At 35.9% G+C, this 14,384-nt stretch overlaps 2 protein-coding genes across 11 annotated transcripts in view; one reads left to right on the top strand and one right to left on the bottom strand.

Annotated features, from left to right (window-relative positions):
• The window catches only part of LOC134534274 (G-protein coupled receptor moody-like), a 120,845-nt gene extending 114,430 nt beyond the window's left edge, over window positions 1-6,415 (top strand). For 4 of the 7 annotated variants that reach the window (XM_063372584.1, XM_063372581.1, XM_063372583.1 and 1 more), the window contains exon 9: window positions 569-1,836. In XM_063372584.1, the coding sequence (XP_063228654.1) occupies window positions 569-690 (122 nt within the window). In that variant the 3' untranslated portion in view covers window positions 691-1,836. Of the gene's footprint in view, window positions 1-568; window positions 1,837-5,284 lie in introns of those variants that run through there. The other 3 variants (XM_063372585.1, XM_063372582.1, XM_063372580.1) reach the window with 1 other exon arrangement.
• A 666-nt stretch (window positions 6,416-7,081) lies between these two features.
• The window catches only part of LOC134534273 (transcription factor CP2-like protein 1), a 122,501-nt gene continuing 115,198 nt past the window's right edge, over window positions 7,082-14,384 (bottom strand). For all 4 annotated transcript variants that reach the window (XM_063372574.1, XM_063372578.1, XM_063372577.1 and 1 more), the window contains 2 exons: window positions 13,692-13,936; window positions 7,082-11,743 (listed from right to left, as the gene is read on the bottom strand). In XM_063372574.1, the coding sequence (XP_063228644.1) occupies window positions 11,691-11,743; window positions 13,692-13,936 (298 nt within the window). In that variant the 3' untranslated portion in view covers window positions 7,082-11,690. The remainder of the gene's footprint in view (window positions 11,744-13,691; window positions 13,937-14,384) is intronic.

The following is a 14,384-nucleotide window of genomic DNA, read 5'->3' as shown; positions in this document are numbered from 1 at the left end:
ATTTTATCCAACACAGCTATGTTAATCTTTGATGTTTAGAGACTCCCAAAGGTAAAAACATAGTTAAATACTAGAATATTGCAGCTTTTTGTAAAATATTTGTTCCTGCATGACTTTCTTTGACAATTTTGAGTGGTATCTTGCTTTTGCGTGTTGCTGATGTGGTGGAAATACCCAATTCTCTTTACCACTTTGCTCTTCCAATGCAAAATACATACTTTACCACCTATGTGGGTATAATTTGAATTAAATTTATTTCATAAGTAATGAATATTGCATAGCAACATTTCTGCTTCTGCTTTATACGTGGATGTCCCATGGCAAACAATCTGAAAATATTCTCGGTATAGTTTATTTGATCTTTGAGGACAGTGTGTCCCTGAGCGTGCATATCCCTGCCAGCAAGTGTTTTTGTGCAAGTGGGCTGCTTTTGAGCGCCACGATTGAGCGGTGTCGCTTTCGCAAGAACTCGGGAGGTAGACGCTGTGCTGTGCTTGTGCCGTCGCTTGTCGCTTGCTGAGGGAGGGGTGCCGGGAGCGGGCCCTAATGCCTGTGGTGTGACCGCCAGGATCCAAGGACCCTCGGCTGGTGCTCAGAGACGAAGAGACGGCGCTCAAGCTCAACAGGATCATGGCAACCGTGTCCCAGGACCTGTGTGGGGGCTCGCTCAAGGACGTGAGCCGGGCGTGAAGCACGTCTGTCGTCACGGGACGAGAGCTGCGCAACGGATACCAAAATTCCAAACCACCGCATAATTAGTTAAAAAAAGCGTACCAAAGATGTCTCGGGAGAGGGAATGGGGCGACAGTGTCTTCTCTGCAAGTATAATGCTGGGGTCTGCTGAGCAGCGTGCAGTTCTGTATTTAGAGCGGGAATCCAGTATTCATGACCGGCGACGGGGCAGATGGGATGTGCCGCCTGTGATTTTGTGTCGCGCGTCTCGTGTGCGCTGGAGTGTGCCGCAGAGAGTAAAATCAATGCCTCGAACACGTAGGTGTGAGCGTATATGAAGAACTGTGACGTGCATCGTAGAAGTCTGCATATCTCAACTGGTGTTGTACACTGTACTAAGTAACCAAAGTACTAATATGTTCTCTAAATAAAGAGACCCATAGTTGTGATGTTACACATTGTACATATCAATTTTAAAAGAACAGTAAGTTGTTCAAAACTGTTGATTCTAATAGAACAGCACAGATAACCTTAGGTAACCAAATGCATTTAAATTATAAAATATGTATTTTAAAAAAGTAGTAATTGTTTTTTACCAAACAGTTAATAAATTTCTGTAATTTTGCAAAAATTTGTGTAATTATTATATTGATAGTGCAAACTTTTATCTTGTAAAAATTAGTGACATGTTCATTTATGACTGTTGAGTAGGAACTATACTTTGTAATTTGTATTTTTTAAGTTAAAAAACTGGTGAGCAATTAAAAATTTTTAAAAGATTCTTTTAATAGACAGCTTTGTTAAAATATGGTTGATTTTTAAAGAAACTACATATAATTAATTTATAGATTTTTCTTAATTAATTTGTTATAATCTACGTACTTTGTAATTTGTATATCAGTAAATTTTCTAGAACATGTTAGTAGTCGGTAGAAGCGTGCAGTTTAATGTCATGTAAGTAAAATTAATATACATTTTTTAAGTTTATACAGACTGGCAAATGCAGCATTTATATGCATTTTCCATACTTTTATGTACTTTTGTACTTTTATTTTTTTATAACAAAGAAAAATCACAACTTTTTTATAAAAAAATACTGTGATATTTTTGTAAGAAATGTGTTTCACAAGTACTTTTATAATAAAACATATTTTAAATTTTGAAACAGTGTTTCAGTGTCTGAATATCATTGCCAAATTCTACCCTTGCATAAATATATCTTCTAGGTACAGGAAAAAAAAATTATGAACAAGGTAATTAGTCATAACTACAGAAAAACCCTTTTATTAAGGGTTTTGTCTACCTAGCCTTGGTATAGTAATATCTATACGAAACAAAAATTAAGAGCAAAATTTGTGTTTTTGTCATAAAGAAGTATTTTTTTAAAGAGGTGTATGGAAACAAGGCTGAGTTTAAAATACAAAATTTTCCCTACCGTTTCTGAATTGAATAATTAAAGATCTTTATAATGAACTGTTACTAAATGTGTTATATTATGTATATGAATCTGTAAGCATAAGGCAAGTGATATCTTTAAAATGAGGTACTTTGTAAAGTTGTTCACTGAATGCATGTATGTAGATTTCAAGTACTTTTGCCACTGAAAGTGCAACAATTTTTTATAGCAGTTTTATAAAAGAAAGGAACCATTACAATGTTTAAAATCATATTAAAAATTTGTCCTAATGCCATGTTGTATGACACCGTGGAACATACAGTGTAAAATCTTTAGCTATGGAATTGGAAAAAAATTAAGAAATTAATAGGTATTTAATACAGTTGTTCGATTTTGAACATAACTTTGTCACATTAAGGGTTTTTTATAGAAAAATAATGGGAAAGATTTTTTCAGTGTTTTTACTAACAGAAATTTTCTCTAAAGGATAAGAAAAATATACCAAACCATTTGTTGTACCGAGGTTCACTATATTGCGGTATTACTGTATTTTATTTGGACAGAAACAAGGACACGCCATGGATGGCAGACACTAAAATGTTTCTTAATCCTTACTCTTGAATATATATAGATATAGCAGATGGCAAGATCAAACATAATATAATATTAATTCCTTCCTATCTATTTGGTCTATACATTCAGGTATTTTACATTTAGGGCCGGTCTTACCATCCTCTGGGCAAACTTCCAGGTAGCTACCCTGCGGATAAGCTACCCGGACCCTTTACCCGATGGTCCTGTCTTACCATTCCATTTACACCTCCGTGTAGCTAACTGGAACTTGCCCTGTGGATAGCGAGGATGTGTGTTAGGTTGGTATATTTTTGACAGAGATATTGAAGAAACGATGATTGTGATTGGCCCTCAGATTTTTATTTTATCTTGCTAAACATTAGAGTACCGAAGGCTTAGTGTATTTACATTGTGATGAAAATTCGCCCGGTAATTTGGGAATATAAATAAACACTTGTCAAGGAGAAGAGGTTATGATAGTTAATTAGAATTTCCTTTCTCTTTAAAACAATTCTTGTCAAATAAGGCTACAGCTGTAATTCACACTGTGACCATAAATTCTGTTTATCAAGTGCAACAAGGGGGGCAGCAAAACATGCAAAAAACTAAAGCTCATGTATACGCAAACTTATGCCCTATTATAGTGATAAAATATGATTTTTAAAAAATACCCACCTGGGGACTTACTTTTGGAAACTGGGCCATTTCGTAGAAATTTGTCTGAGCATTTCTTATTTCTTGCTCAGTCAATGGCATCCTAATATATGCAGGTGTCTCAATGAAGCAATTCCAAATGTCACTTGTTTAATTATTCTAGAAGCTGTTGCTTTACTGACACCTACAAAATCTCCAACACTGGATAGCATTGTTCCCAGGGCATAAAACTGCAGTGTCAGCAACAGTTTGTTCAGTGGTGAGACTGCATGATTTCTGGGGGAAATAAAAGCAACAAGATGACAAACTGTTGTTTACATGTAGGTTAGGCCCCTGGGGTAGGAATACAAAAAGGCACTTTGAGAATTCAGAACAGCCAAAATAAAGCACATTCTGAATATAATTTACAAAATAACAGCAGGAATATTTTATTGAAGCGATGTTGACAATGTAAACATTATGCACATTTTATGGTCCGATATAACCTATAAACCTATCAGTTTCATTCAATTTTACAGAATATATAGCATAAGCATACATTTGTAATGTAAAAACAAATGCATTTTTTTGGTAAAAGCACTCGCCTGTCTGTTCGTGATTTAATCAGAGGTTCAAGCTCTTCCAAGTGCAGAACTGTATCTTTACTTAGCCTGAATCTCGCTGAAAACTCTTTATCGTTCCATTGGTTCAAATGGTCTGGTCTTTCTCTAAAAATACGTGGACCTCTTGCTAAAGCATTGATTACTTCAATGATCTCTTCATCGTCGTCATCGTCTCCAAAAATCTCACCAACATTATTGACGACATCGATGAACCCTGCTTCGGCCAATTAGATAAACGAGGGAAGAAAATTACAGTCCATGCACCACGTTTTGGCAAATGAACACAATTCAACACATTGCAATAAACGTGCCACGATGTGGCGCACAGATTATATAGTTATCTGCCGGGTAGCGATTTACCCAGAGCTTCAACCTCCCGGTAAAATCGACAATTATTTATCTTCCGGGTACGCCTACTCATAGGTGGTAAGACACATTTTGTCATTTGCCAAGGAGATAAATTTTACCCGGACCTTGCCAAGGGATGGTAAGACCGGCCCTTACTGAATTAAATACAGTAAGTCCTCGGTTTACGTCGGGGTTACGTTCCTGAAAACCGCTACGTAAATAGAAACGACGCAAAATGAGCCATGTTTCATGACACCGGCCGGCCACGGCCCAAGGTCGGCCGGAAGCGCTGGCATACAGACGTGACAACGGGCAATTTTATCAGCAAATGACAACCGACAGCGTGGGAAACAAGTCCAACTAGTACTTCTCAGCTTTATAGAATGGTTATTTAACCAGCTGCTTTATTACCCTTATTGATTGAAATATAAAAACAGATATATAGTACATACTGTACGTAAGAGCAGGAAGCGTACCTCATGATGTATGATAAGGCGGTGAACGTGTAGCTTACGCTACATAGCATAAATTAACTACCGAAGGAAACAAAGAATTATAAACAAATTATATATACAGTGTTTTGGTTAAAATAAAGATTTACGGTCATTGTAAATGACGTTATTGTGAATCGGCGACAACTTAAATTGAAACATGAGTACTCAAACATTAGCGACGTTAATCCGAAACGACGTAAAACAGTACGACGTAAATAGAGGACTTACTGTACAAGGATGATTTGTAAAGGGTTAGACAAACTGAACTGGCGTGTTTGTGTACCCATTATAATAATATAAAATTTGGAGCATTTTTATGGTTTTAAATAAAGTTGTGTTAAAATGTTGATTAATTTCGTGATTTTAATTTCCTTTTTTGGTGTTTTATGGTGTATTGACATGTTTTACAGTGTTTTTTTGTTATAATTCACGACAGGTCCTTACCCACAGTTTTATTCTATTTGGCTGGAGTGGTGTGTTTCACGCTGGAAGAAGTGAAGCGCAGTCAGCGTCACGCTCTCAAGCGGCCGTGTGCTCTGTTGCAGACAAGTCCAAGGACGAGATGAGCAGGACGATGGTGTCGCAGGTGTCCATCGCGATGGCGCCCATGCCCGCGACGCGGCACAAGAGCGAGGAACTGCCAGAAGTGTTTGACGACAACTTGTAGCTCAACGCACCTCGCGTGACCGACAGACCGAGTTCCGAGACCTTCGCGCGCGCACGCGTGTGCCGATAATTTATTTAGTTGTTGCGAGGTGAATAGCGAACGTGAAGCAAAACACATTCAAACAGCCCTAGCGACGACTAGATACTCAGTGCAGTGGGGCATGCCTCGTGTTTCGGGTGTTTGGGACTCAAAACGAAGGAACCTAGGTAATTGGAAAATGTTACCACGTATTTGTAAAAAATATTTTAAATAATTAATTTCTTGTATCTCTCTTGTGAGAGATTAGTTTTTAAAGTTGTATTGCGAGTCACTTATGTCAATGAGTTAATAAGCAAGCAGTTTTGTGTGTTTTTATTTTTTAGGTTTTGCATTAATCAACTGAACAAAAGTTGTTCATACTATAATTCTCTATTGCAATGCACCGTGAGGAATGTTTAGAACCAGGTGGAGAGACAAATTTGTTTCTTTGCAATTATTTTACCAAGACACCAAGCATTGTCGAAGAGTGTGATGAAAAACTAATGATGTTTTGTTTCCTTGTACCTCAGTTGGCACAAGTAAACAGGCGATATGATTGCTTGAAGAATTAGGTAATAAAAGATTTAAAATTATTCTAAAATGAAAGTCAAACTGACAGGTAATTCCAGTAAACCAAAATAAATATGTAATATTTCAGCAAAACAAAAATTATCCCTTTTCTGGCAGGGTGTACTAACAGCAAATGCTCAGCTGTGAAAAGCATTAGATAGTTAACTTAGCATATCTGTGAGAGCATACATGCACAATTTTGTTGAAAAGCGACAAAACCTATAAAATATAATTCTAGTAAGTTTCGTAGTAATAATGAATTATTAAGTTAATATTTATGTTGAAGTGTAAACTCTGCAATAAGAGATATGTACCATATGTTAGGGTGTAAGTGTACATATACACACCCAGACTGAATCTGTTGATGCTATACAATGTTTGTTAACTGTAACTTCAATAATAAAAAATCTTTTAGATTAAATTGTGTCGTCATCTTGATTGTATCTGTTGCTAATGTGAGCTGTTGTACAAACTACCTTTCAGTCGTTACGTACAGTTTGCACTCCCGACTATAAGTGTGTGGAATGGCCAAACAAGTTTCTTTAGCCCTTCACATAAAGTGTTTCTGATGCTAGTTCATACTTCGACTTCACAACTATGTGAAGCAAACACAGTCCACGTCATAAACGACCATTTGGGCATAGTACAAAGCCAGTCCCACTTTAACTACTACTTGTCAAAAGAAGAGATACCACTTTTGTATTGCTTCACCCCGCACAGAAAGCCTTTTATAACATTACTTCTGTACACTGATAAGTCATTTGGCACTGTAGCCAAGATATAATAATCGTCATTTTACTGACATTTGTAATGTCTTGCACCAAAATTTGGATCACTCACTGTGGAATACTGATCAGTACCAGTGTAACTTCAGGGAAATTTCAATGCCAACTGTGCATACAGAACTAATTGTAAAAACTAAGTTTAATATTGGTAATTACAATTGTGATTAGATTCAGACTATCAATGGAAAAATAATTATATATCATAAATAAATATTAAAAAAAAAACCTTTCTGAACGTGTCACTGGTTCAGTACACACCAAAACATTGACAGCTTTTTTTTGTAATAAATTGCTCTAAAATATAACATAATATACCTTTATTTTCTCTTCTATAAATGTTACACATATGCACCAACTTTGAACAATCACAGAGCGACATATAATCACAGTACCTATTTACACTCCTTGCCTCTAGCTATCTCCTATTTTTAAGACACTTGGTAAATATAAATGTGCAATGAATACAAAATGTCAATACAAATAATATATGAACACTTATTAAAATTCACATTTATATAAAGACTGCACCATGAATGCAAGCATTTTTCAATATTACAATATAAACATTCACTTACAAGGATATTAACTTCACAAAATTGTTCAAGTTTTGTCACCACAGGACAGCGATGGACTGGTGAAACAATGAAAAGCCACTAAATTAAAAGATCACATGAAAACCTAGAACTATCAGCCAGTTCACAAAGTGAACAGGGAATTTTAAGTTTTTTTTAAACTGGTAACTGACAACTAAACTTAACAACTTAACATCAATAACTAACAGAAATGTTGTGCACTTGAGGACCAACAAAGTTTAATTACTTTTTTAACACAAAATATTACAAAATAAAATATTTTGGTTGCCAGACAGTCAACTGCTAAACTTTCTGACACCACTAACTGTAATTTCCCTTGGAGATACAGTTTGCTGTTTCACCTCAAATTAAAAGCTAACTGTTGCATTTGAAACAATGGTAATGTGGCCCTTTTATTGCAAATATAAAGCATATACGCATGGAGACCCTAATTGAGAGGTTAACTAGAACTTGTACAAATTGTTCGTGGCTTTAATTGATGAACATTAAATAAAATATATTTTTAAGACATGGAAGATTTTTAAGTTTCTCTGGAAAACCTACAAAAAACAGGGAATCCAATCAATTGTAAAATTAAGTTCTGTAGCCATCACGCCATCAAGTCACATTTCCATCAGCGACAATCCTCAAGGAAGTTTCGACAAGACAATGATTTTAGAATATCCTTGGATTCTAAAACAATTAACAGGCACAATATTATAAGGCATTTTGACTAAGCATTTGTAATTGACTTAAGCATTAATTTTTTATTCGTAAAAATATAAACACCTAAATAAACATTAGAACAAGAATATACCCTTAACTATCAACAGTAACGACTATATGCTACTGAAGCATAGGTAATCAACAAAAATGTACCTAATAAAATACTGAATTAAGACTACTATAAGCCTAGTTACACCATGCATAAGACCAAGAGTAATAACAAAAATTTACAGAAAAAAATTTCATCCAAATTATTATGTTCGATTAAGGCACTGCTTGAATACAAATTTATCAGTAAATTCGGATAAGGAACAGCATCTGGCTGGTCTTACAAAAAAGCTATTATATAAATGTAAAAACTTGTTTTAAACATCTGAAAATAATGTTCATTAATTACTCTGCAAAGTAAAATATAATATGGCAACCACGCGCCCCCAAAGTAAAAATTAACGAGTGAAAGAACTGCTGATAACTTAGTCCATTGCATAGTATGAGGCAAAATATTTTTTCAACCTCTTCTAGGACTGCTTAAATTAAGTTCACCAACAGAATAAAATTTTAATCAAAGATATCTCTCTGTAAAAGATAAAAATATGACCTACATAACAACACCACAGACAAGCTTTACTGTAATTATGTGCTTAACACTTAAAAGCAATACACAATGATACATCTCAATACTTTGCACATTCACTTTGGTATTTTACTTAAGCACTACTTCAGTGAAATGATGATTGTCATCTAACATGTCACATTTACGATCATCTCTCATGATCTACAAATATTCAAACAATCTGACAGAAGCCTTTAAGTAATATTTACTTCCCTTAAAAACTTTTGTTATCATTCAAAATTATAGTTAAAAAAATATACATATACTATATTAAGAATATAGAGGCTGATATACATATAATTTTTTCTTAAAAATAAAATATAAAACACACATTTGCACAAGTCTAGTTGCAAAACATATAAAGCAAATGGATAACTTAAAAAATATATAACATAAATTTATGTGCTATATATTTTCAGGATCGTTATCTAAACCTAAATACAAGAGCTACTTCCCACTATCATCACCAATGGTAGCTTGAATACTTCCATCTTTGTAAGCAAATGTACAAAAAAATATTTCTAAGGCAGTGTTCAATCTGTTAAATATATAGTAACATTGCAATTTGCCACTTGCTAGGTTGATTTGGATGCATTGGTCAGGGCATTCGTATGTTTAGCACTCGCAACAGACAGATGCTGTTAATTATGAAATATTTTAAAAATAGATTTAAAAGAACTACAAAGAGAATTGGGTACTATATCATAAAACACTTCTCTCAAAGGCCTTGAATGCCACTTAAATAACATGCGTAATCTCAACATAAATGTTGTTTATCGACTAACATCAAAAAATTACTTAACAAATTATAGTGGTTAATTGCAATTTACAATATTGATTTTGATTGCAAAAATTTTTTATGTGATTTTGTCCAGAAAATTTACCAATCCAAACAAAGAAGAAAAAAAAAATTGCTGGATGAAAGAAATATTATTTTTGAAAAAGTACCTGCCAGGAAAATTTTATTAAATTTCTGGTACATGAGTTCAATAATTATTCATTACATTTACGTTATCAGTATTATATATAAAATATTTTATTTGTTGTATAAGTCTAATTCTAAATATTCTAATGTTTCCAAAGTTTATTTACAAAAAATTTTAACCATATAGTAAAAAGTTACAATAACACCATAATAGCTAGCAAAGTGTTGCAGGAATAAAGAAAAAATCTAATATTTGTAAAACACAATATACTAACATTTAATCAATTAATAACACATTATACACACCATGTGTGGAATATGAAACAAAAAAACACAATTGGTAAATGCCAATATGTGTCCCAACAAGAGGGCATAATTCAATAATTCTATAATCTATGATGTGCTGACCTCTTTAATTATGACATCTCCATTCTCAAACACAAAAAAATCTGAATATACCTCAATTTCTGTAAACATCACCTCCCTCAGCATTTCACACATAAATTGAACAAAACAGTTGTACAATCTAAACTTAAAAATATACATTCCTTAAATAAAAATGAACAGCAGTTCGTTTATGCCGACTTCTATGGAATTCAGATTCAATAAACTTTTTACTGTAAAAAAATTTAACTAATAAATAGTAACCAGCCAAGCATAAAGACATTTATTATGAGAAAGGTCACAAACAGGCATCGTCTAAAAAATGTTTCTAAAAGCCCGAAATCCTAAACATGACATTCTAGGCTAGTCGACACTAGAGCTCTAACATTACGGTTAACGTCAACACCAACAGAACCTGAACTACCACCTAACAAAATGTATTTGGATATGTAAAAATATTCGCTATTCATGGTCAAAGAGGCAAAAAGACAGGTACCTTGTGTGCAGACCATGACGACACCAATGCTTATGGCACACCTCTGCCCACTTAATAATCTTCCAAAACATACCTACAATAACAGCTATGGACACAGCCACTTTCATTAGGAAGTGTCTTTGCAATTTGCGGTCAACAAGACTGATTGTTGAAGACAGGCAAGTGATAGGACACAGAACTCGCCCAGCAGAGGCGATCGTTCTCAAGAAGACTTCCACTGGCAGAGTCCGGGAAGAGTTATGTTGGCCGCTGCACGTGACAAATGACGGCACAGAGGAGCCGTGTGCACCTGGTTGAATGCGGCACGCTCTCACAACCACTAGTTTGTCACGAGGATGCTTCAAACTCTAAATGTGATGACCAACATTCCTGTATGTGACCACAGCAATGTGTATTTGTAACATTCCAATATTCACTTACCACGTGGAACCTCATTATAAGTAGGATTTTCCGATCATTTTTATTAAGTGAACATTCTATGTAAAATAACAGCACTTTCATTATTATGTACCAAAACTGTGGGTTTTCAAGGTATTGTAATGAGACTTCACTGCAAATAAGAAGGAGACAGAAGTGTTTTGCGACATGTTCACGTCAGTTCTAGCAAGTACTCTCACATGCTGCCGTACCTCGCACCGTCTACCGTGACTGTATCTGCGTCATCGGTACATGCTACCGCAACTCGTGCGAGTTCTAGGACAACTGTCCCTTCTGCTACGAGATGTCTATCATCATCATTTACAACCATAAACTCAGTTATACTGGGCAACCTCACCTCGGAACATATCAGGGAAAGGGACACGATCCAGGCTCCCAACTGGACCTGTGTGTTCATCAGCTTGTGGCTACACGACTTATCTATGGGCATATGTCTTGCAGACCAAACACATACTGGACCCGCGTTCACTTACATTAATTTATCTTTGATATTCATGCCTTCATTGTAAGATATGTGAAAGTCCATGCGCACAGTTATCAACACTTATTCTACAGAGTAAAACTAATTAAAATACATTCTCAATATTTCCAGTATTCCATCATCGAGAACACAATTTTGGCAAAATCAACAAACCTGGATACTCAAAAATGAACTCCACCCTGGAAAGAACCAGGATACGACAGAGACTTGTGAGACACGCAGCGACACTGCGGAGTGCCGCGCGACTTGGCAACACTGCAGCTCCCGGCTCGCGCCTCAGTGCTGCACCGGCTTCAGCAGCAAGCGGTAGCGGTCCCTGGACTGCGCGGCTGAAAACACACACGCCCCGATCTTACCCCACAGCCAGAACGAGGAGGGGGAACAGTGTGTCTGCTTGGGAAGAACGGTTCTTTCATCATCATCATCCATATCCATCATAATCATCATCATCCATATCCATCATCATCCATATCCATCATCATCATCCATATCCATTATCATCATCCATATCCATAATCATCATCATCCATATCCATAATCATCATATTTTTCGATTGCTGGGTCACAAAAACCTGTAACTTATTCTGTACGTGAGGAAATGAAAAAAGGTGAGCTTGTGACTAAGTACAGTATGTCACTGAGCCCTATGTATGAGCCATAAACAGTTTAGAAGCCAATTAATGGCAGTCTAAACAAATAAATAAATAAAACCTTATGTTTTCACAACTGTTAAATATCTAACCTGTATCCAATTATTTAATACTATGGCAATTATTTCCATTTTGAAATCTTGCTTGAATGAGTTATTTGTGACAATAACTTGCCAAGATAGCATGGTAGGTATTTTTACAGTACATTGTGCAAAGAAATTCCTCCCTCACCACCCAAATGTGTAGCATGTTTGATTTTATTTTAAAATTTTATCAATAGTGGAAGTTAAACAACTGAAATTGGTTGTTTAAAGTCAAGCATTGGTTATCTTATCTTAAAAATGTGTAAATATTTGGTGAAATGCAATTTGTTACTAAATGACACTTAAGTGTTGTTAAACTCTGTTTAAAATCTTACACAGTGACAGTGACATTGGCCATAACGCCCATAACTCAATTACTACCTATGGAACTTTTTCATTCAGAACCATCTAGTAGTTGGCCCAGAAACTGTTCACTTCTGATGTTGAGTTACGGGACACATTTTTTTATCATACAATATAGTATTTGAAAGATTATTTAAAATTTAACTTATGTGTAGAAAACAAAAGAAATACCATTTTTTCACTAAATCACCAGACATCTTTCAGCAAACATTCAGCATTAGACACCAAGGAATTCAATGTAATTCTGTTATAGTGAGAAGTTAAAAATATATATAGAGTAAAATCATTGTAAAATCATTGTGATGTGCATATTTAATTGCAAAATAAATACATGCATTATATAATTTTTTTAAGGCAATGCTACAATACTACAGCTTAATTCAACCCACTATTCACGGTATCAAAAATCTCACCACTCAAGTATGAAAACTGGGAATGTTTGTAATACTAATACTCAACAGTTTCTAGTTTATAATCGAAGAGTATTATTAGTACATTGGGTATTCTAAATTTTTAATTGATTTTTATGATATATTTCTGATACCAATGTTGCCAAAATGTGCTGTTATAAACAAGTTTTGCAACATCACTTTGATGATGATTTGTCAGTAGAGGCCAAGTCAATCTGTGCGATGACGACATGTGATATCCAGCCATTTCATATTCCATTTCATTTCAGCACATCGCAAAATGAGTCCGTGATTTTTTTTTTTTTATTTCAGTCTCTGTTTATCGTGGAAACCAGTGGAGACAGACATAAAATAAAATAAAATTGTGACATGTGATGTTACGCAAAATGAATCTTTTAAAAATTGTTTTTACAAAAATAAAATAATTTGAAACATAAAATAAATATTATTGAACAATATACAGATTACTTAAATAGAAATATTATTTAGTGATTATACTCTGGCTCCTAAACAGTGTCAGCTGGCAAAGAAGGCTTTTTACACAACAGTGTACCTGGTAATACTTCATTGCTGAAGGATTCTTTAGGCTTGCCTTTCGGATGCGGTTCTCGGGCCGCCAGTCTCTCTCTACCGGTTTCCACGATAAACAGAGACCATAAGAAAGAAAAAAATTCACAGACTCATTTTGCGACGTGCTAAAATGAAATGGAATATAAAATCGGCCGGACATCACGTGTCGTTGGCCTGTGCCGATATGCGGCCGGCGCACACCTTGCAGTATCTCGATGGCGAACATGGCCTCGTCCTTGATGTGGCGCACCACGTCGTCCGTGACCAGCACGTGGATGCCGCCCGGGCCCTGCAGGTAGACGTCCCGTATCTGGTCCGGCAGCACGCCCAGCATGTGCGCCAGCCGGCCGGCCATCTCCGCGCACGACAGCGCGGCCAGGTAGAGGGCGTGGTACACGCAGTCCTGCTCCACGCACAGGTACACCGTGAGGCGCGGGGCGACGCCCCTGCAACAGCCGCGCGGCGCTGGTCGCTAGTCGCCCGTCCCTCGGCCGTGCCTGAACCCTGAGATGTAGTCACGCTGGTCCAACAGTGCCAGGCCGTCACCGTTGTGGCTTCAAAACGATACCAACATTCCGTCCATACGAAAAAATTCCTTTCATCTAAAAAACCTATTATTTTAATCACAAGTCAAAATTAACAGAAACCAAAAACTCACAATGCATAATGATCTAACGGTGCCAGAACGCTCCGAGGCTAGGCGACAGAACTCCGAGATGCAGTCACGCTGATCCAACAGACGGCAGAACAAAAGTGCCAGGCCATCACTGTTTTGGTTTCAAAACGACACCAACATTCCGTCCATACGAAAAAATTCCTTTAATCTAAGAAAATCTATTATTTTAAATCACAAGTCAAAAATAACAGAAACCAAAAACTCACAATGCATAATGA

Source organism: Bacillus rossius, chromosome 7 (genome assembly GCF_032445375.1).
Source record: "Bacillus rossius redtenbacheri isolate Brsri chromosome 7, Brsri_v3, whole genome shotgun sequence".
Classification (NCBI taxonomy): Eukaryota; Metazoa; Arthropoda; class Insecta; order Phasmatodea; family Bacillidae; genus Bacillus; species Bacillus rossius.
The sequence above is the reverse complement of the archived record's forward strand: the minus strand, read 5'-3'. Positions and strand labels throughout refer to the sequence as shown.